This window comes from Aethina tumida, chromosome 1 (genome assembly GCF_024364675.1).
Source record: "Aethina tumida isolate Nest 87 chromosome 1, icAetTumi1.1, whole genome shotgun sequence".
Taxonomy (NCBI): domain Eukaryota; kingdom Metazoa; phylum Arthropoda; class Insecta; order Coleoptera; family Nitidulidae; genus Aethina; species Aethina tumida.
Window position 1 is genome coordinate 50,501,871 of NC_065435.1, and position 22,221 is coordinate 50,524,091.

The window sequence follows — 22,221 nt, forward strand, 5'->3', positions numbered from 1 at the left end:
TTCACTTAAACCGAAAAAGATTAAATCCAGCTGGATACGAGCATGCCTTAAATAAACCGATGTTATTTAGTTTATATTGTCTGTCTTAATCTACATCACAGTGAAATACGTACAATTTACGCTATATAGTAATCTGGATTAATGTAAACTAAAACCCGGCCTTAAACTACATAAAGTTCACACAATAACTGTAATTTTCCTAAAACGACGTTCAAGTGAAATAATTGCGAAAGCCGTACAACTTTTGACACGGCGAAATGTTTCTGTCAAATTGTGCTCCTTTGGAAATTAGTACGATATCACAAAATGGCTCTAGTTTTAGTTTAATTGTTGGTTAACTTTTTTCTTTAACGATTCAAAGTGATCTCGATCCGGGTTTGTCACTTGTAAATTGTTTTCTTTTCCCATGCTCAAGTACTATTGTATGATTTATTAGCATTTATAAACAACTAATTTGGGGTGAACCGCAAATTTATGGTCAAACTGCGGCGAGGAGAGCGGGTAGAGCCAGTCCTGCCAGGAACACGCCATAATTTTTATTAAAAGTCAACTGATATTAACAAGATGAATGTATTTAGTAATACAGTATGTGTGTGTGTGTATGTTTTGCAGTTTCAGAATTGACAAAGTATATTACCGCAGTTGTAATGATAAATATACACAACTCATCATATTCAGAAATGCGGGCATCACATGCGACTGAACTCCGAAATGTACAATCCAAAGTTGTATTTATTATGAAACTAAATCGTCTGACAAACGTTTATTTCTGATTTGTGATTACAAATCTGTTTGTCGACAGTTTTGTTTGCCGAAAACAACTGCTCTGGCTGACATCGGAAATCTCGTTAAAAGACAAAAAGCTGTTTTTCTATATTTTAACAAGGATTAATTATGTATTTACTTTTCCATTAATAACTGCAGGATGATTGTTTACAGTTTCATTGCAAACATTGGTGCACCACTGCAGTGTTAGCAATTTATTTATAAAATATTCATCAAGTGAATTAAATGTATTTGAATACTGTTTTGCTGTTTAATTGCAATAAATAATTTTGCAAAATGGAGTATTTTCATTTACCGGTGTTTATGACTTTTATTTTAGAAGAAGTGGGGAAGTTACGCCTAATTTTGTTCGATATTTGTTCTATTGAACAAAATTTAATTCGCTTCTTATAACACACAATTTAATTAAAGTGCCAAAAGGATAAATTACTAATTTGTTGCAAAATAAACTTGTCAACACGGAAAATTTCAACTGAAACTCGTTTTACGAAACTTTGGGAGAGACATCAACGTCAGTCAAACGCAGTCAATGCGCCATTCTATTTCAAAAGCGCAAACCCACACGATTTCCGGGTGAATCTTTTCTTTTAACCTCTTGCTTAATAACATTTGCTGGCGATGAGATAAATCCACCGGTGCTGCTGCGCTGAATGAGGCCGGGGGATCGGATCATGTGCACTAATGAGAGTAAGTTCGGTAAGAGTTTTAATTTGTCGCGAACCAAAGGCCGCGGTCCCCATAGTTTTTAGATGCCGGTAATGAACACGCTTCGCTCCCTCATCACATGTATTATTGAGCTGATGCAGAACTGCAGCCACATTATCCTTGAACACGGATCGTTGCCATTGTGGATATGTTGTAGTGGATTCGCTATTGGTAAGAAGCAACCATTTTGTCCATGAACTGTTATGTTGTAGGCACAATACATAACAACGGTGTGAAACATAAATTTAGTTGTAGCGATTTCCTGTATCTGTTGTTGCAGACCAATTTCAATGTTGGACTAATTATGCTTCTGTTTAATTGAATGAACGAATTAAGATTATTTTAAAGTTTGTTATCGGCTTAATTCTGTTTAGACTTCATTTAATAAAAAAATCATTACACACTAAAATATTAAAAAACTAATTAAAAATCTTGTAGGTAATCCCCCTTGATTCCCCCGCTTTCGCACGCAAAACTCGTAATCCTCTCCGCCACTCGATTCGAGTTCATATACCTTCTATAGATTTCCGCTTCATCTAATGCCGCCCTAATTAGGCAATATTTTCTGGAAATAATTACGAAATCCACTTTCGTCTCCCTTAGATTTGCGTGCCTTATAATCTGTGTTAATGCCGAATTCGAGGCGAGCGCCGCCTAATAAAAGGCCCTTTCTTGTTATGCCAACTAATGCCTCGGTATTAATAATTAAGCAAAGAAAACTGCGAGATAGAAGACGGTAAAAACATGCGCCGGAAACGTGCAAGAAATTACCTGTTTCTGTAGGAAGTGCGAATGATAAAACAAGAGTAATAATTCGGAGGAGCCGGGAAAGAGTCATATTTTATTCGTGAGTTCATGAACAAAAATTGAACAGTGCACCTTTTAAGTAACTTGGACGAACACAGTTTTTGTTGGTCTGGCTTTTATTTAATCACATGAACAATTAGGTCTCGTGACTTGTTTGCAAAAAGTGAACACCACTAATTGGGATTTATGTCTAACCATATACCGAGAAAACAACACGAATGTCACGGTCGTTTTTCTGCTTATCTCTATTTTCCCTTTTATTGCACACGTCTGGATTGTTTTGATATTTTCGTTTTCTTCCTTACACACCGGAGCATGTTCTAAAACTAAATCGCTGTCTGAAATTCTAAGCATTATCATGTAATCACCATTCAATTTAAGTTTGGACCTGATTAAACAAACATTAAGTAAAATCTTAACTGGAAACTTATCTAATCAATATGTAAGAGTTTGAAATTCAGTTTGCATAGTTCGTCTGATATTTAGTTATGGAGTTTACTATTTGAATAAGGCAGATAGGTTTTCCGGAATTTTATTACGAGACGGAATTGGAACCTGCCGCACTTTATCTCAAGGATTTTCGATTGACTTTTAAAATTACTCAATGTGTAACTGTATGTACGAGCTTTTGTTTTTTTTTTGTCCCGTCTCGGTTAAATATTCCTTCTGATTTCAATGTACGTATGTATTTTCTTAACAAATTGGTTCTCCACTAAGAATGTCACATAAGAGGCCTAAAATGTTTTGGAATAATATTTATAATGGGTATTGGTTTCCTTGTTCATTCGTGATCCATTTGTAAACAAAATAAAATTTAAAAGGATCATAAAAATGATCATATTCACTCTTTATGTCACTTGAGTAGGTGGTTTATTTATCCGACGCAGATCTTACATCAATCTCTCACGCTTCAGTTTAACTACAGTGACAATGTACTTTTATGAAATTCTGTTTTTATCACAATGAGTTTCCTCTTTCGTTTTTATTATAATTTTCAGTGAGATTTCATAATTTGTGTTTAGCAATAACTTTCGGTTAATAATACAGTGTGGAAGTTTTTGCGATAACATTCTTTTCAAATGAAATTAAGCTTTACTATATAATTTACTGCTTCTTTAGCTTAACTTTAATTGCCAATAAAACACGTCTCGAGGATTAAACAACTTGTTTTATGTCTTTATTTATACTCTTTCGAACCCTTTTGAAATGTACATAAATAATTTATTCAATAAAAAAGTTCTTAAAGATTTTCCATTGCTTCAGTGATTTATTTTAAATTGGACAGACTTTTTGCCACAAAAAATCTATCGCTAGAATCAACAACCGACATGACCGGTTGGTAGTCCCATAATATTATGTGCAGCTTCGCAGCCCGAGATATGTTTCGTAGTGTCTCGAGATGAGCTTTAATCCCCAGTTATCTGGACTCATAATGAATAATCTAACCTGTGAAGTGCCGTAAATTTATATAATGTAACATAAAACGGTGCAGATCAAAGGCAGAGTGCCGACGGTTCGGACCGCAAGGACTGTGTAACGTTGCATCCTCATGGGGGTGAGATCTAACTTATTTAGACATGGACGGACAGCTGGCAGAAACTTTGAGTCCTTGCGGGACAGAATGGCCACTGTCGATTTGTTTATATTATCCACGTTCCAAAACACCTTCGGCTATTTTGATGTCTTGTCTATTTTTCGGACGACGAATACTGGAACTTTGCGCTTGAACTCTTGTATCAATAAATTTTGTACGCTCTACAAAATTATCACAATGTTGTGTGGGATCAAGTCGCACGAAATAAATACAACCAATTTCATACAGAAATAAAAGTGTAACTCTGTTGAAAAAAAGGTTCCAGAAGAAATGTCAGTTAACAAGTAAACACAACTATAATGATACTGTTTTCGATATAGCGTGAGTAAAAAAATTAACAATAAATCATAATAAAACTGTGTTTACGGTGAAAATACCCATGAGCATGAAATATAAATTCAATAAAGTAAGTATGGTTTATCACACAAACAAATTTAGACTACCTGAAATACCGTTAAAAAATGTTTAAATATAAAAAGTTACAAAAAATGTTAATAATGAGACATACAAAAACATGGAAACTTTTTAATAAGCATAAGCGCCATAAGCGAAATTTCAACATGTAAATTTAACTAACAATAAACGTTTATTTTCTTTTCACATCCGTAATTTCGATTACGTAATTAAAAAATATAAGACCGCAGAAAATAAATATTATTGAAATTTATGAGGGATAATACGAAGTAATATTTAATGTTTTTTGACATGAAAAGCACATTCTGTTTTAATAACACGAAAAATACGCAAAAGCAAATATTAATCATATGAACTTAATAAAACAATTGTTTTAATTCGCTCGAATTAAATGCATGAAAAAGTATTGTGTAATCCACCATCATTCCAATTACTATTTTGATCCCCCCGATTCTCCCGAACTTCGAAATTAATATCGCAAAATCAAACAATACAAAACGAACGGCGGGAGCGAACAAGAATTTTTCAATTAAACCGGAGGCCAGGCCGGAAGTTGTAAGTAGAACGGAAAACTGTAAAATCGTAAACTTTCAGCGAATCGAATCAGCAAAACACAACGGAGAAGAGAGGAAAAATACCAATAACTTCAATACTTAATGTTAGACAATAAGGTGCCGGACGAGAAAATAGGAAAATAATCTTCAGGAACATCTTGCCGTATTAAGTAAATATTTCTACGTTTCCAGGTAATTGACTTTGGGAGCACACTGTATTGGGTATTATTATTTTATTAGTGTCAATGGGAGTTGTTTTAAGATTTTACGTGTTATCTATTCGGGTCAACTGTAAACCACTCAACTTTTCAGAACTGAACGGAATATTAATGGACTTCACGTGGAACAGAACATTTTGATGACAGTGATCGAGATATACCTGCAAGAATCGAAACGAAATTTTAAAAAGAACAAGCCGATGGATGGATAGTAATGCACACATAAATAAAAAATAAAAGGTGACCAAACATCGTCACAACACGAAACAATAATCAATAAAAGTCAGTCCTCGTATACAACATTTGACTAATGATGTTAACTTGACTTGACGAAATATTCGGTTATCAAACGGAACTTGAGAACCGCTGCCCCTAAGAACGCTCACCAAACCCCAAAACAATGATTATGCACCCTCCGATTTTTCATTGTAAAGATCTCTCTATACACCTAACGACGTAATGTATGGCTAAATAGATAACATCGTGTAATACGATTAGAGTATTTTATGTGGGTTTCGGCGGTGACTGCTTTATGTTTCAATTCATACATTAATAGGATGCGACGCCAATGGAACGCGGCGAGTTCGAAACGTGGATGGGGTTAAGAAAGGGGTTACCGTTTAAATAAATATCACGCGTACTGTATTCAATAAGCTACTGAAAATTCCTGAATTTTATTGAGTTGTTTTTGTCGGGGGAAGATAAATTTCAAGCTCGAGGGGAACGTTAAAATTGAAAAATAAATTTATAATGAATTAATATGCTGAATATTTTAAAATAACAATTTAATTATAATGTCTAAATTAAATTTTTTCATAATTAATTAATATTAGCATTATATCAATCTATAAAAATAAAAATTGTGAACTGAAAAAAATGAAATAGATAGGTTTTTAAATTCATTTCCATAACTACCAAAAATCATTCGTACTCATCTAAAAGCACTCAGAGAATTGGGAGTATCTATCAAATTCATCACTACTAAAAATATACATACATTTGTTATACCCACTTATATTCGATATCGATGAATTGTAGCAGGTCAACTTTGTAAACACATAACTTTTTTAGTTTATTTGGTAAGTACGTTAAATAAAATTTCGTTATTTGAAATAGTGACATTTGTCATTATAGGACTCTCTCAATTTGCTGAAAATGGATTACGTTACCAAAATGGAGGCACTGAATAAGAAATCCTTGGAACTACGGGAGCGGGCACTTATTCTTAAAGATACATATCGTCGTTTATCAATAGAATTGGAAATACTTAAACTGCACGTTGTTGCTTCAAAGAGAAGGGCAAGTGATGATTTAGATATTGCTGAGTGGAGTGACTGGAGTGATGACCAAAATGCTACATCATCTGCTGTACCTGACTCAAATAAGTAAGCACTGGTTGAAATAAAATGTCCAAATGTACTTCATATAATTTTAGATGTGCAGATCTAGAACTGGTGTCACCAAATCAGGACAACGAAAACGACGAAAACAATTCCAATGTCGATCCTCCAGCAGATGAAGAAAAGTAGGTTGGTTGAATTTACGTGAAATATTTAAATGAAACAAATACTTTAAAATTTTAGACCCCCTGACGAACTGTCCACTAACGAGAACATCTAAACTTCACGTAATGAAACTGATGACAATTTTTCTATGAAATTTTAAAAATTTATTGTATTAAAGCTATAAGAAATGAAAGTGTTCAAATAAATGATTTAATAATAGGTTATTTTTCTTTGAATGCCTTACGTTTTGTTTATTCTTTGTATTAATATAGTCAAAATAGAGAGGAGGAATCATTGAAAGGGTTTTTAAGCTTTTGTTATATGCCGTGCCTTAAAGGAACTAATGACTTGAGCCATCTTTGAACATGCACAGCATCTTTACAGTGGACTGTAACGTATCTATTTTTGTTTCATTGGTTTTCTAAGAAATATTAAATTAATTTAACTTAGTCGCCAATAAACGACGAATTCGTGAAAACCACACGCACTGCAACGAAACATGTACATGTGTACCTTTAATGCATTTACACCGAGCAACGCTGTCATGACTCGTGAAACAACTTTCAATAAGTACAACATTAAACTTTTCAGGCTATCGATTTTGATTCATCAACCAGATACTGGGAAACGTTGGCACAAAAAAGTACAAATATTTGATGAGTTTGTTGGTAAGCGAATTTAAAGTAATGAACTTGATTAATCTAGCCAAAATGCAAAAACACACACGTAACTGTTTTTCTATTGAATTCAACTTGCAAATTACACAAATTAACAGAATTCCGTTGACACAAAATCCGTAAAGTGCAAAACTATAATTTTACATTAAAGACAAACAATTTGAGTCATTTGTGAACGCCGCTAGTAATATGGACAATAAACAAAACCATTAACGCAATTGTATAGATATAATCTGTGGCGTACGTAGCAGGGCCATAACTTTTAATGGAACTATTCATTGAATATTGTGGGCGTACGATCTTTCTTGTTCATTTATAATATGCATGGTGGGAAAGCCGCGTGTAGAATGGGCGCTAAAAGGTATTTACCAACAGGTTATTGTGCATTGTTTAGATAATTCCGGCTGATACGACACGTTATTGGTTTCTAGTTGTATTAACAAATAATTAAACAAGTCTGGCGGACGTCAACAAAAAAAAAATAATACGTTTTTAATGATCCCGTTTATTTTACAAAGGAATAACTTAATACAATCAACGGTATATATAGATAAAAGCAACAAGGGATCTGATTTTAATAATTGATGACACAAGACGTTGGCATGAGTTCACGATGAGCGAATAGAAAAGCAATATTGATTTAACTTGTATGGATTTAAATAATGTTTAATAATCGAGGACTAATTGTGAGACATGAGCGAATCTTATAAATAAAATCTGATGTATGAATTCGCTCAGAACATGCATAATAAAATGTTGACAAGCAATTTTTCTATAATAAAGGCAATTTTTTACACAAACTGACCTTTATCTTCAAGCACATTCTTTAATAAAACCTGCAGAATGCTCAGTACATTGAGTATTGTTGAAAACTTCTCAAAACATTAAAATTAGTTCTCAGACGTGCCTTCCAAATGCAATAATGCTAATTGAAGAATGAGACGTCAGAACTTTAATTAAAGCAAAACTGTTTTACAATTAAATTTATTTTGTTGGCACTTTACAATTACGGAATTGCATCGTTTTTGAAGCGGAATTCATTTCAGAATTATCCTGAAAATTTAAAACAATTATGAATGAATTTATGTTAAACAATATCTTTACTGAAAGACAAATAGATTACAGATAATTGTTAATCAATTAAATAGATTGAGTCTAAAGTAAAACATTGCTGTCAAATGCATATAAATATATATTATGAAAATTAAAAAATTACTATTCCTTATAAAACAATATACCTAGTTAGTTCCAGTTTATTGCTTTTAAATAATAAATTACAAAGGCCTCTAATATTACTGATTATAATCAGGTGCCTCATTTATAATTTAAAAACAGGGTGTTAATAACTAAATATTGTATGACTAAAAGTGGCAATCAAGTAAATTGCATGCTGTAATTTTAATAGACTTCGCATTTTGATTAAACCCTTTTTCACTCAGAGTATAGATTACCGGAACTTTATTCACTGGACTTCATAAAATAGGTATTTATATTAAGGATGTGAAATATTAAACAAAGATATCTTTGGTACCTCAGAAAATATATTTTATTTTTGTACTTAGTTAGGCTGGTGTCACGAAAATATATAAATAACTTTTCGGCAGTTGCACTAAAAATAAATATTATCTGCGTACCTATTAAGGACTATTTAATTACCTAAATGAAAAGACTGATAAGACTAAGTTTGACACTCAAAACTTTTGATAAATTGATACGGCACAAGGACCTCGTTTGAGTTCGAAATTCTGTTTTTTTTTTTTAAATGTCGATATTTAATGAAATAATTTGAGCCCACCGTCAATATTATAGAAAAAAAATGAAGCACAAATTAACGCAGATCCCTCGAAACTTTTTTTTCAGCACAAAGTTGCTTAAAATTTACTGGGCCGAAAGCTGATTTAAAACGTAAATTGGAAAATTATCTATTTGAAACTTTTAAAAAGTTCGTTCCCCGAGATAGTTAAATAATTTATTTCGTTTGTTTGTACTTTTTAATGTATTCGGCCGCACCATAATTTTTCACGGTCAATGTTTAATTTGCTTTACTTAAACTTTTAAATTGCCACCACTGTGTCTGCAGTTTTAAAATATTAAGTGCTTATGTATGTATATATTCTTCCAATTGATTTAAAATGTATAAATTATGTTTGTAGGAATTATTATTAGAAATAGTTAATTATTTTCAAAACATACCAAAAATGATTATAAGCCAATGTAAAATATGAAATTAGGACTAAGTATGGATCAATTTACTCAAATTTTACTGACGTATATTTTCTTTTCAATATATAGTAGTGTTCATTATTATAATAACTTTTTAAAATATTTTAGCCATAACTCGTTACAATATACTAAGATTATATTTAAGATGTTTACCTTCAGTGTTCATGTAAAATTCAATTCGTTTTTATAAAAGAAACAAATAAAAGAAAAAATGTTGCTATACTTGTATTTATGTAATACTTGTATATATGTTATGAAATTCATCTAGAGCTTCGCTTCAACAAGTAATTTCTAATTTTGTCTTTTACCGCGAAATTTGCGAGTGCCACTGCTAATATGATATTACAATTTTTTCGTGGGAAGAAAGTTTTTCGACGACGGAAATTTTTTGGGACGAGTGGCCTCCGGGCACAAACACAAGAAAACGTGTAAGCAAAATACGAAAAAGCAATAAAGGTAATCCGCGCTCTTTTGATCGTCGCTTAAATATTCCGCGGGTGCGATGAAATATGAAACAAGTCCGGAATATTCTTTTATTTTCGTGCGGATAGCTATTTTACTCGTTTATACTTCCGGGAGGAAACCTCCAGGTGTAAAAAATTTAGCAAAGAATAAAAGGGCGTTTTTTATGTCGATAATATTATATTGTAAGTTGACAGGATTGATTGGTACACCCAAACAAATGCTTCCGGCATATTTTACATGAATATATTAATAGTTAATTTGTTTTAAATGTGTATGCGGTTAAACCAAATCTGCCTGTTTTACAAATTGTTAATAAAATTCAAATTAAATTGAACAGCTAAACTTTCAATTATGTATATTATTGATAAGGACCCTAATCAATCACAAAATGTCAAGTTACTATGCTAGGAAAACTTTGGGAGTCTACTTTAATTAAATTACACATTCAAATTTTAATCAGGGCCATAGTTCCAGACATTTATTAAACTTTAAAAGTATAACATCTACCGCAAAAAAATATTTGAATATTAACCACAGGAAAAAAAATTCTATACTATGCTAAAAATTTCATAATCAATATTCAAACAAATATTGTATTAAAAAGTTTAATTTTATACTTAGAATGCTGTATTTTAAATTAGTTATACCAATAATACATAATAGTGCATATTTGAAGATTTATAAAATTTAAATCTGTATTCTAATAAATTTCCAATTAAGTTTTAGAAGTAAAAGCTGATGATTTTACTCGTAATTCTCTATACCATTGGTGTGGACCCCAATCAATCAGAAAATGCCAATTCAATGCCGAGAAAATTTCAAATTTACTTTGATTAAATTACATACCAAATTTTAATTAGATTAATATTGTTTTGCAAAATCAGAATTTAACAACGAATAAACAGAATGTTGTTTTGTTCTCATTAATTAATAAGTATTATTCGCAGACAAATCGATTGCACAAAAAAAAAACTATTTTGTCACGAAATATAGTGGCCGTGTAATTATCTTCCAATTAGATACAATCGTATTGAAAATATGTATTTATCGACCAATCGAAGATGAATTAAGCACGACATTAATAATACACATTTCGTTAATATCAATATAATTTTTTTTTTTTCGTGTTGACAAACAGGAAACGTATTGATTTTAAAATTGCCGTTATGTTTGAATTCGGTAGAATATTTTTGTCAAACATTAATACTTGTACAAGTACATATTGACACTATAAAGGCTTATAACTGGAAGTTTGTAATCATATTTGTCATGGGATTCGAAATTGTTGCCTGCTATAATGCCGTGGTAGTAATTTTCTGCCGGAATGACTAATTACATGTACATACACACATACGTTTCTGTCATATCGATTAATCCGAAATTTTCGTAAATATGACCCACATTTTTTTATTGCGTTACTTGACTGGCAGTAATTGATTGTGAGAAATAAAAATATGTTTTGCTATAATTTGATATAAACTCCTGTAAAACACCGTGTGTTTCAAGACTATAAAAAATATGTTTGAAACCAACTTACTAATACTACAAAATATTTTATATTTTCCATATTTCTCGTGACAATAATTTTTTTTATTAGATTTTTTTTTACACACTGGTCTTTAAATAACTTTTTTTATAAATGAAGTCCAAAAAAAAATAATATATTTGAAATTCTACGACTAATATATGCTTATCTTTTTTTTAATGGGGGAAATTTTAGTTATTTAACAACCATTTTCAATAATATTGCTGAGCTACCTACTTTAAATAAATAAATCATCATTTAACTAATTCATTGCTTCCAAATATTAATAATATAATTTCTAAAATATAAACAGGAATGAATCCCCAGGAATATATTGATTGATTGATGTACGTTGCAAATTTAATAAACATGCTAAAAATCGAATTTATTATTATTATATTATTAATGTGTTAAACCACATGATTGAAATTAAAAAAAATAATTTAAATTTTGGTATAACATTAAATTAAATTAATTAAAAATTAACATTAAATAATATTATAAAAATTTACTAATATTACACGCAACTAAAAGAATTTACACTGAAATTATCATACCTAACGCAACAAATAAATATTTTTTAACTGGTTAAATCAATAACATTAAAATTAAGATTTATTTGGTAACGATCAGGACATTATTCTAATATAACTTGTTAGTTGCACGAATCGTACGCGTAATTATAATTTATGCGCAGAAATATATTACGTGCATGAAAAAATAACACTCTCATAAGTCTAGTTTAATAATTTATACGCAAAATCAATATGCAGATTCATACGAAATTATTTTTACCTTGGCTACACATTATATGGGCTTAACAATGCATAAATCATGTGACACCACTGTAAATTTTCCAACTGCGGCTCGGATAAATAACGAGGAAAGTTCTCAAATATAATCAACAGTTAAAGATGTAAATTTGTTTTTGATAATAATTTACAAGGTTTACCACTTTCGGAAACACGTTTTAATCCCGCTGAAAAAGTCCGCAATAAAATCTTCAATTATACTTTAAATTATTAAAAAAAAAAATTAACCAACATTTGCAATTTCCTACGTTTTACGTGAGACCTTAATAATCGATATTTAAATCTGAAGCCGGAAAATATATAAAAGGAAATTTGGGTAGATTCTTTTGACCGATGCGGCTTTCGGTTATTGAATAAAAATGAGAAAAACCAAGGGAAAGAATGATTTGGCTGAAACGACACTGATAGAAATAAATCATACATTTCAAACGGAATTTTCTATTTGATTAAAATCCAGAATTCGGGAATATGGAGGGAATTCGAAATCACTCGCAGGTCGGACAGCTCTAATTACGGATATTCGTATATTTTAAACGGAATAATTTACGATAAAAATTTATTTTGTGGTAGGTGAAGATATATTATGGAGTGAGATTGAATGTTACTTGATCAATCCGTTGTTGTTTTTTGTGCGGAGATCGTTAGCTAAGGGGAAGAAGATTAATGACGATCTTGGTATACATTTAACCTATGACCCACTTATAAATGTGGATCATGTTACATACTGCGGATCCAATATCTTTCCTAAGTAGCTAAGAATAAGGATTATCATATTTTCCCTTCTACATAAATCTAATAACATCATCGGTTTATTTTTTTGAAATCAAATACCAAAGTTTAATCTTAAGAGAAAGCCAATTTAATCAATACAATAAAGTTAATTAACGTCGAATTTCTTCATGAAAATAATGATTATTATTACTTCATCAATTTCATGTAAACAGATTAAACTCCAGTTATTTATATAGGGTGTTTCACAACTTATCCGACAAATATTAAAACCACGTTATATGAGAAGTCAGAAATCAGAAAAAATTATAATAAAGGTACAACACAACAACATAAAAAATAATAAAATTGTATCTTCAGTGTGTGAAACCTAAGTTGAAAACAATAAATTAGCTAACCTCCATAGACGCCAGATCAGAAACTTGTAGATTTTTTTAAGGGGACATTTAAAAAATGAGGTACCCGGTACTTAAAAGGTAAAAATAATTCTACATAATGAAAACAAATACATTTATAATGATTTATTAAACTTACATATGTATGTCATAAAATATATAAACATATATTTTAACTAATAGAAATTTTATGTTTGCATTAACATTTATGAATGTAATAAGGGAAATGCTACTGTACATATATTTTATTAGGCTTGAAATACTGACGGTTCTATTTTATTCATCCCTTCGAGAGTTTTTGATTTATATTCCGTGAAATCAAGGTACAAAACACCCCCCAGCATCCAATACCGTAGTTTTACGATTTGGGATGAGGAAGAAGAATGGCGGAGGAGTAAAAAGTGTTCGGTAAAATCTACGGCATATTTCTATGGATAAATATTTCGCGCCAACGTCAGGGATGCATTATTCATAAAAAATTAAACAGGGCATTCTTTTGTTTTGCACATTTGTATTTTTCTCTCGTTGGCAGTCCCGACAATTCCGCCGAAACTTCTCCGCGGATACACTCCGAATCCGCCAACTTCCTTCCCGTCCTTGTCGTTAATGATGTATGAGGTTGGATATTTTTCAAAGGACTGGAATGTAAAGAGTTTTCTTCGGGCTTTAGTAAATCATATAGCTCCCTGAACAGACGCTCAAAGATTGAAATCTTGTTCTGTACTTGTAGACAGGTTACCACTCCCTTTCTTGTGCACAACTCCGCGGATGGATAATTTGATTCCATGTCATCGTTCTAATATTCCTTTTATCATCGTACGTTCTGTGGCATAATCATCGTGTTTTCAATTTCATCGCGGATTTTAATCAAATAGAAAATTCCCTTTTGCCAAACGCCACCGATTCAATGCAGATTTTGATGCATGGATTGCACCCTTGTATTCTTTAAAATCATCCAATAAAATTGAAATCGCCGTCGTAGTCGTGTTCAGATTATTTTGTGCATGTATTTGATGGATAATCCGGATTTATTTCCAGGTGTGAACGACGGAATATTTTAAAACCATTAAATGTATAAATATAATAACTTATTGCGGTATTTTCTGGTGCCATACCGACGGATATCCGCAGTCATATTTGGCGGCGATATCGATTTGCAAAGTATCTTGTGTTCGACAAAAAATAATTATCGAAAAGCTTTTGACGAGTATAAAGGAACGTTACTATCTTAAATAAACATCAAACAAAAAACCAATAAACGCTTTTCCAATGGAATCCCTTTTTCACTCATAATAATCAATATTTACAGTAAAGAGCCTTAAAAATATCGTTTGAAATAAGAGTATTTTAGGAAAATACATATAATATAAAAGAAAATATCAATTTGATGGTATTATGCATCGATACACACCGTTATGGCTGATGGAAAGCAGATGCTGCAAAATTGGCATATGAATTTCATTTTTCCACCGCAAACAAAGATTCTCGTATCATATTCATCTGTATTTATATAGATACGAAACACGCTCAGATCTAGTTTGTTTCATATGTAGGTACTTTAAACTTTTTAGTTTCTGGGATATTGAAAGATGCTTTAATAAAACGAAATATTTCTTTCGAAAATGACCCGGATATATTATCGATCTGGATTGTGATTCTTGGAAATGCATTGATAAGTTGATTGCCTGTCTATAAAACCAATACACCTTCACATACATTACACTGGCAGCAGTTTTTTTTAACTGTATTACAGTATAATCCTTGTATTTGCTAGTTAATATTCAAAACAGTAAAGTAATTCGGTGTTAAACACCGAAAATTTAAATATGTAAATTTGTTTAAACGATCGCTTAGTTTGAAAAAAACAATAACTAACTGATTTTATTACAGAAGTGTCGTTTATAATTTTCAGAAGTGACATTCAGTAGATTGTATCAAATTAAATAAGGTATCATTTATACATAATTACCCATTATGAGTTTTTTCTCGCCACGACTAACATTTATGATTTTAGAATGGCCATAAACAGGATATTATGTACAAGAAGAAATCATCTGTGAATTAATTAAGTTAAGATTTTATGAAGCGTATCCTTTGTGCTCATATCAATTTAAATATTTTGCATTTTTTAAACCCAATTACGTACCACATATATTGTTTATAGGCATTTCGTTTAAAATTACTTATCCGATATTCCCCGCCGGATACGGATAGGATTTTAATTAAGAGATATAAAAGCAAAACGTGTTTGTATGCAAAGAATGTAGTTTCATCAGGCTCTAGACTACTAGAAATCCTCAGTAAAAGTTGATGCATCAAATTTCAAAAACTGTATTACATAATATATACTTTGAAATATTATCTAACCCATTCGAACGTGTTTTTATTGACTACTACGTTTAAAAATTTTACCGAATATTTATTCTGTTTGATTACTGGACTGTTAATTTCATTTGATTTGATTGGTTATTTGGATGTGTACTGTTTTATATATTTATACTGTAGACTTTGGTAAAGGAGAAAATTACTTCTAATTAAGGTTATACAAATAAAAGTAATTTAAATAAACAATTACAGTGTTTTAAAGGGATCATTAACATAAACTACCGAGTAATCTACGTTTAATAAAAATAAAAGACCCTTTTATTAATTTTAAAATGTTTAGCTCTATAGATTCTAATTTTAGTTTGATTAACAGCTTGTATATTAACTTAACAGAAATTTAGGTCGACCTGTTGATTACTTTAACCATTAGCAAAAATATTTTTAATAGAACTTCTAGCATCATTACGATGATGCATTTAATATGTTTAACAAGTTTCTCCATTATCCCCAAATGTATTAAATTGTGTTCCATAAAAAATTATACACAATACAATACATATTACGTTGCGGCGAGATAAAATGCCTTCGTTAGTAGATTATTCGATTTGGCCACTCAAAAACGGGGGTCCGAAAAATTTAAATAACTTCCATTAAATATGGAAATTGCCGTTTTAAAAATAATTAGAATGAACGCTGTACGACAGTGACTAGCAGACTTTGAAAAATTGTTAACACGAATTTCACATCACGAGAATATTTATACAATTTGGATATTCGAATCGAAGCGACGATTAAAAAGCAATTAAGCAATATAAACGGTACACATGCATAACAATAAATCGATTATAATTGTGCGCTGAGGTGCGAAAAATAACTATGCTGTAATTAATGGCATTGCCATTTTGTTTTGAACGTAGATATAGTTATTTCCAAAAATTAATATGAATCTATACCACCAGAAATATCCAATATGTGCATAAATTCAAGACTGTACTGATGATGTTATGATAAAATTCTATTTTAGGAGTTAATTAACTGTTTTACGTCTACGTTAAAATTTACGAGGTTGTGCTTTAGTTCTTCCTCGTAAAGTTTATATGAAAAAAGCTTATTGTGTCTCATTTACATGCTTTTTAATTAAATCATTATATTTATATTCGAATTTATAAAATTAATTAATGCGTACATTCAAATATTAACTGTTCAGCATATTGAAAAATTTGTATTGTCCAAAATACACGAAATTATACAACATTTTTGGCAATTCTGTTTGCCACATCATTATTTACATTATAAATTTTGATCCAAATTGGTTACCAATTACTATCGTTTTAGTATTTTGATCAGAAAAAGATCCGTTGATATTACAATAATAAACTTTTATTAATTTACTAAATTCTTTCATTATATAAATAAATAGCTGAAATTTCAGTTTCTTACGTATGCCACAATGGTTTCAGTAACGTTTATCGTCATTATTAAAGGTGTGAGGTTTTTCAGAAAACACGTATTATAACACTCTTAATTAAATTCTCGTGACACACGATTACAGTCCTAGAGTAATTAAAGCATAATTAAAAACAATTTACTTTATACGGAGACCGCAATCAACAGCGTTTTCCGTTATTATACGGAACCTCCAAAAATTATAGCTTATAATAATGGAACTATTACCGAGGAAGGATAACAGGTAGAACAGGACCAAACAATCGGCTTGTTCAAACAACCGGAAGAAGTGGTAACTTGAATGCACGGGATAACTAAAACGTTTATTTTACCGCATCACACACATAAACAAGGCAAGTTGCATCGGAACAGGAACTTACGAACAGATTAAATTATGAGAAATTACGGAGACCAACAACTGTGACCTGCTGATTTGGGGATATTTGGCCATAATTGAAATGCTTCGGAAAATGCCGCCGAAACGTTAAAAGCAGAATATTCATCTGCCGCGAACTGCGGCACCGCTAGACGCTGAATGTATCATTCAAATTTGCAATCGAAAAAATTACAAATTACATAATTTGCGAATTCCAAAAACGCCCACTGAAACATAAATAATTAATGGTTGCGGAATTGTAAAATGTATTGTGGTGTAATATAATAATTTATACATAAATCGCAATCAAGGTCGTAATCCTGGATTATGCAGGACCCGCGAATCTTATATCTTGCAGTACCAATATTAATCTTCCACTGTGAGTGTAATATACACTCGGCGTATTCGTTGTGGGAATGCATTGATATTAGTCACATATCGCGCATAAACTGCACGAGAAAACGGAGTTACAGTAAGCGAGTTCAGACGCAGATCGGTTTGGGATTTTGAGAGTTTCGCTGGGATTTGATAATTTTGCAGTCTTTTGAAGTGTCGGGAAAAAATATTACATATGCAGGAACTGCATTAACAAGGATGAAAACTTTTGCAAACGTTGATTTATTTATTAAAAATTCAAGCTCTTGTTTTATTTGATTTGATTTTCAGTTGCTATTGGTTCATTCGTTAAATTTACTGAGTTAAATAATTATTATAAACCGATTTCAATTAATTAAACTATTATCATATAATTTAAATTTATTGTTAAACCAAATTCAGGCGCTCATCAGTTTGGGAATTTGAGTTCCGATGTGATTTAGAATATGTTGTGTTCCTCAACAATATTACATATGAGGGGACAGGATGAAGAATATTGAGTTATTTAATAAATTTCAATTATTATTTGCCTATTAAATAATTATCATTAACCGGTTTCAAATTTTCCTTCATTTATTAAAAATTTTATGTAAAAATGATTGAATATTTATGACGTGAATTTATTGTAGAAGAACATTCATGTACAGAACATCTTTGGTAATGTCGAGGAAAAATGTTGCAGGTGCAGGAACAGCATCTCAACAAGGTTGAAAACATTAACAAATATTGATTTAGTTATTCAAAATCTAAACCCTTGTATTATTTAATTTTTAGTTGTTATGGGATTTTTCATTTATTGAATTAAATAATTATTATCAACCGCTATAAAATTATGCTTCGTTGATTAAAAATTATTTTAAATTGATTGAACATTTATATTTTAAATTTATTGTAGCAGATCGTTTTGGTATTTCCATCGCAATTCAATAATTTTGCAGTAATATGAAATGACGAGAAAAAATATTACATATGCAGGAACTGTATCAACCAGTTTGAAAAATTCCACAAATATTGCTGTATTTATTAAAATTGTAAACGCTTGTTGTATTATTTAATTTTCAGTTATCATAAATTAATTCATTAATTTATTAAATTAAATAATTATTATCAACTAGTATAAAATTATCCTTTATTGATTAAAAACTGTTTTAAAATAATCGGACATTTATATATAAATTTATTTTACAACTTAACTTCGACTATTTTAATATAAAATGTATATTGATTGGTTGGCATCATTTTTGACGTAATAAATCCTCATTTATAAGACGGTGTCTCATTATTATATGTAAGAAATTGAGCAGTAAAATTTCTTAGAGACAGATAAGAGTAATCTATCTAACTACAGTAAACTACAAAAAGAATATAAAATTTTCCATTTTAAACAAAAATCATTAGAAATATTGAATTCTAGAAATAATATATGATGTAATCAAATACGCATTTGCAATTTTATTAATCACCGTTAAAAAATGTTTTAGTTTATTTAATATTTAGTATTGTAAATATTTTATTTTGTTGTAATATTAATTAAAGAGAATTTGGTGTATTTCAAAAGTTAAAATAAAACACATTAATCCTGCCTTTTTTTGATATGTAAAATCACAATGTCATATGTAAATATTTTTAATGGAATTTTAAAAATTCTGTTTTATTTAATTTCTAATATCCCTAAATTAAATAAATAAAAACTAAATGTACAAAAAAATGTTTTTTTAGAAATTTTATTTCTATTATTATTTATGACAATATTTGCGTTAGGTTTTAATTTGTTTTATTCAAATTACATTAGTAGATGAATTAAAAAAAATAAATTCGTAAACAAGAAGTAAAAAGGGTTAAGTGTTTAAAACTGTATAAAAGTCTTGTTTGTAATTTATTCTAATAATTTGCATTTAACAAACGTAAGTGCGAAAGTTGGATGTTACTCTATAATTAAGTAATCCGCCAGAATAAAAGTGCAGTTTTGCATGATAACGCGAGCTTTTGTTTTACTGTAAATACGGACCGTGTCGCAATAAAGAATCTTAATTAATTTCTTGCTGTATTATATTAGACTGGTGTTAGTAATTAAAGGATAATTAAAAACAATTAAGTTTAATCATAAACCGCAATCCTGACAGTAATCCGGGATTATGCAGGGGCCGTGAAAATTACACCTTGTAATAATACAAGTATTATATCACCAACGTAACAACTAAATTCGTCGCAGGACAAGACAAACACACTCACTCACCTTGCGTAAACACCAGGACGAACGACAGAAAGAAGTGGTAACTCAAATGCATGGCAAACATGTTTTGGGTAGCCTCGGCTTCAGTCACACATCACACATATAAACTGCACAAGAACACACAGTGTTACACTGACAATGAAGCAGGAGGAACTTCGGGTCTTGGGGTTTTATGGAATTAAGTAAAGTTCCGCGAGCGTCTCGGAGTTTGTCCTGCGGGCGCGCTCTCTGCTACGCGGAATTTTGGCGGCAATTAAACTGAGCCGGGAAATATTGTCAAATATGCAAATGGCCGGTTTAATTTATGGTAAAGCAGTTGCCGAGCCGGTTGATGCACATGTATTATTCACAAAATATGTAACAGAGTGGGCGGGTCCAGGCCTGACACAGACCGGATATGAATGAAGCCCGGAGCAAGTTGCAGCAGGCGAGTCTCGCGTGGTACTGAGTAGCGCTTCTAGTTCAAATCGCCGAAAGCGTGCGCGCGAAAAGCCCCACTACCCACTACCTACCTCACACAACACCCTGTTTTCAAGTTCCTCTATCAATTCCGAATCCGTTGGCAGGACCTGCAGGAAAACGAAGCGGGAGCTTTCGTTCGAAACGTCGTCGTGTCGGTGCTAACGGCGCGCCGGCTTCGGACTCCGGCCTTATTTCAATGTACATTTTTCATTTTTCTAACTCGACTTGAATTATTATAAATACACATTTAAACTTCCACTTGAATCTAAAAGTTTATTATTAATTTCTCGGCTTAATGCCAAAACTTTCGAACTTCCACCGAGATTTACGGGATTTACCTACTTACATTCCTGTAGATCTGTAACTTTTGCGACTGCAGGAATTACTCATGTACCAATGTTTATTTACAATTACGTGGAATTTTATATTCATCACGGTTTTACCTTAAAACCAGTCTATTTAACTTCATTAATTTCACCTAATTATGGAGATATTTACTAAACCGACAATAATATTCAAATATAATAATTATTATGTACTCACTGGCAAATTAATGAATATACGTATACATTTTAATATGTAGATTCAAATGTTATTTTATTATTGTTATTTAAAATGATAAATGTTTAATTTCATTTATTTCAAATGCTTTTGATTTATAAACCAGTTTATATTAATAATTATTTTCAAACTTTAATATTAAATTATAATATATTAATTTTAGACTATAAATAGCATGCAATATATTTTTAAACTTTATTAATATTCTTCATGTACATACTCTTTTATTCATTATTTAATGTAGCACATGCAATAATCTACTGTATGTATACAATAGAATATGTTGAAAAACAATGTGGAAAAAAAACTGTAAGGAGAGTTGTTTAATATAATAACCCAATATTTTTTTTTTATTTTTTGTGAAAAATGTGGAAAAGAACTGTAATGAAAGTTGTTTAAGAAAATAATCCATAATTTGTTATTATTTAAAAATTGTACAATTATTTTAAGAAATCTTAACCTCTACATTTAATTTGATAAAAAGTTATAATAATTAAATTAATTATTAAAAAAATAATTATAAAAATATGTTTTTTAACAAATTATTTTAAAATTCTAAAACACCTTGAAATAACACAATTTAATCATGTTAAATATAGATTATGAGATCAAATCTAATTTAATAATTTATATATTTTGGTCATTTAAATGTTGTACAATTATTTACCAAAATTTTAACCACTACATCTTTCAGTTTGACAAAAATATATTTACTAAATTAATAAGAATATTTTTTAACAACTAATTTTGAAGTTCTAAAACACCTTAAAATAAAATATATCATGTTAAATACAAATCGTACAATTATTTTCAAAAATTTTAACCTCTACATCTTTTAATTTGACAAAAATATATTTATTAAATTAATTATTAAAAAAAATAATAAAAATATATTTTTAACAAGTTACTTTGAAGTTATAAAATACTTTGAAATAACAAAGTATATCATCATGTTAAAATTTATATTTTTGTAATTTAAAAATGTACAATTATTTTCAGAAATATTAACCTTTAAGTCTTTTAATTTGAAAAAT

The 22,221-nt window shown here is 30.3% G+C and overlaps 2 protein-coding genes across 4 annotated transcripts in view; one reads left to right on the plus strand and one right to left on the minus strand.

Moving 5' to 3' along the window:
* Positions 1-20,562, minus strand: part of LOC109594988 (synaptogenesis protein syg-2) — a 237,618-nt gene extending 217,056 nt beyond the window's left edge. Inside the window, exon 1 of the mRNA XM_020010259.2 lies at positions 20,168-20,562. Within this exon, the coding sequence (XP_019865818.2) occupies positions 20,168-20,228 (61 nt within the window). The 5' untranslated portion in view covers positions 20,229-20,562. The remainder of the gene's footprint in view (positions 1-20,167) is intronic.
* Positions 6,008-6,802, plus strand: LOC109595180 (uncharacterized). 3 transcript variants are annotated; one of them, XR_002191290.2, is made up of 4 exons: positions 6,008-6,157; positions 6,213-6,463; positions 6,514-6,607; positions 6,662-6,802. XR_002191290.2 is itself a non-coding variant. In XM_020010486.2 (4 exons), exons 2-4 carry the CDS (start codon positions 6,234-6,236, stop codon positions 6,696-6,698), a joined length of 357 nt encoding a protein of 118 aa, XP_019866045.1. In that variant the 5' UTR covers positions 6,008-6,157; positions 6,213-6,233; the 3' UTR covers positions 6,699-6,802. The 3 variants fall into 3 exon arrangements, 2 of the variants coding, with proteins under 2 accessions (XP_019866045.1, XP_019866052.1); XM_020010486.2 differs by having other exon boundaries at positions 6,514-6,603; XM_020010493.2 differs by having other exon boundaries at positions 6,012-6,161; positions 6,514-6,603.
* Positions 20,563-22,221: the final 1,659 nt, after the last annotated feature.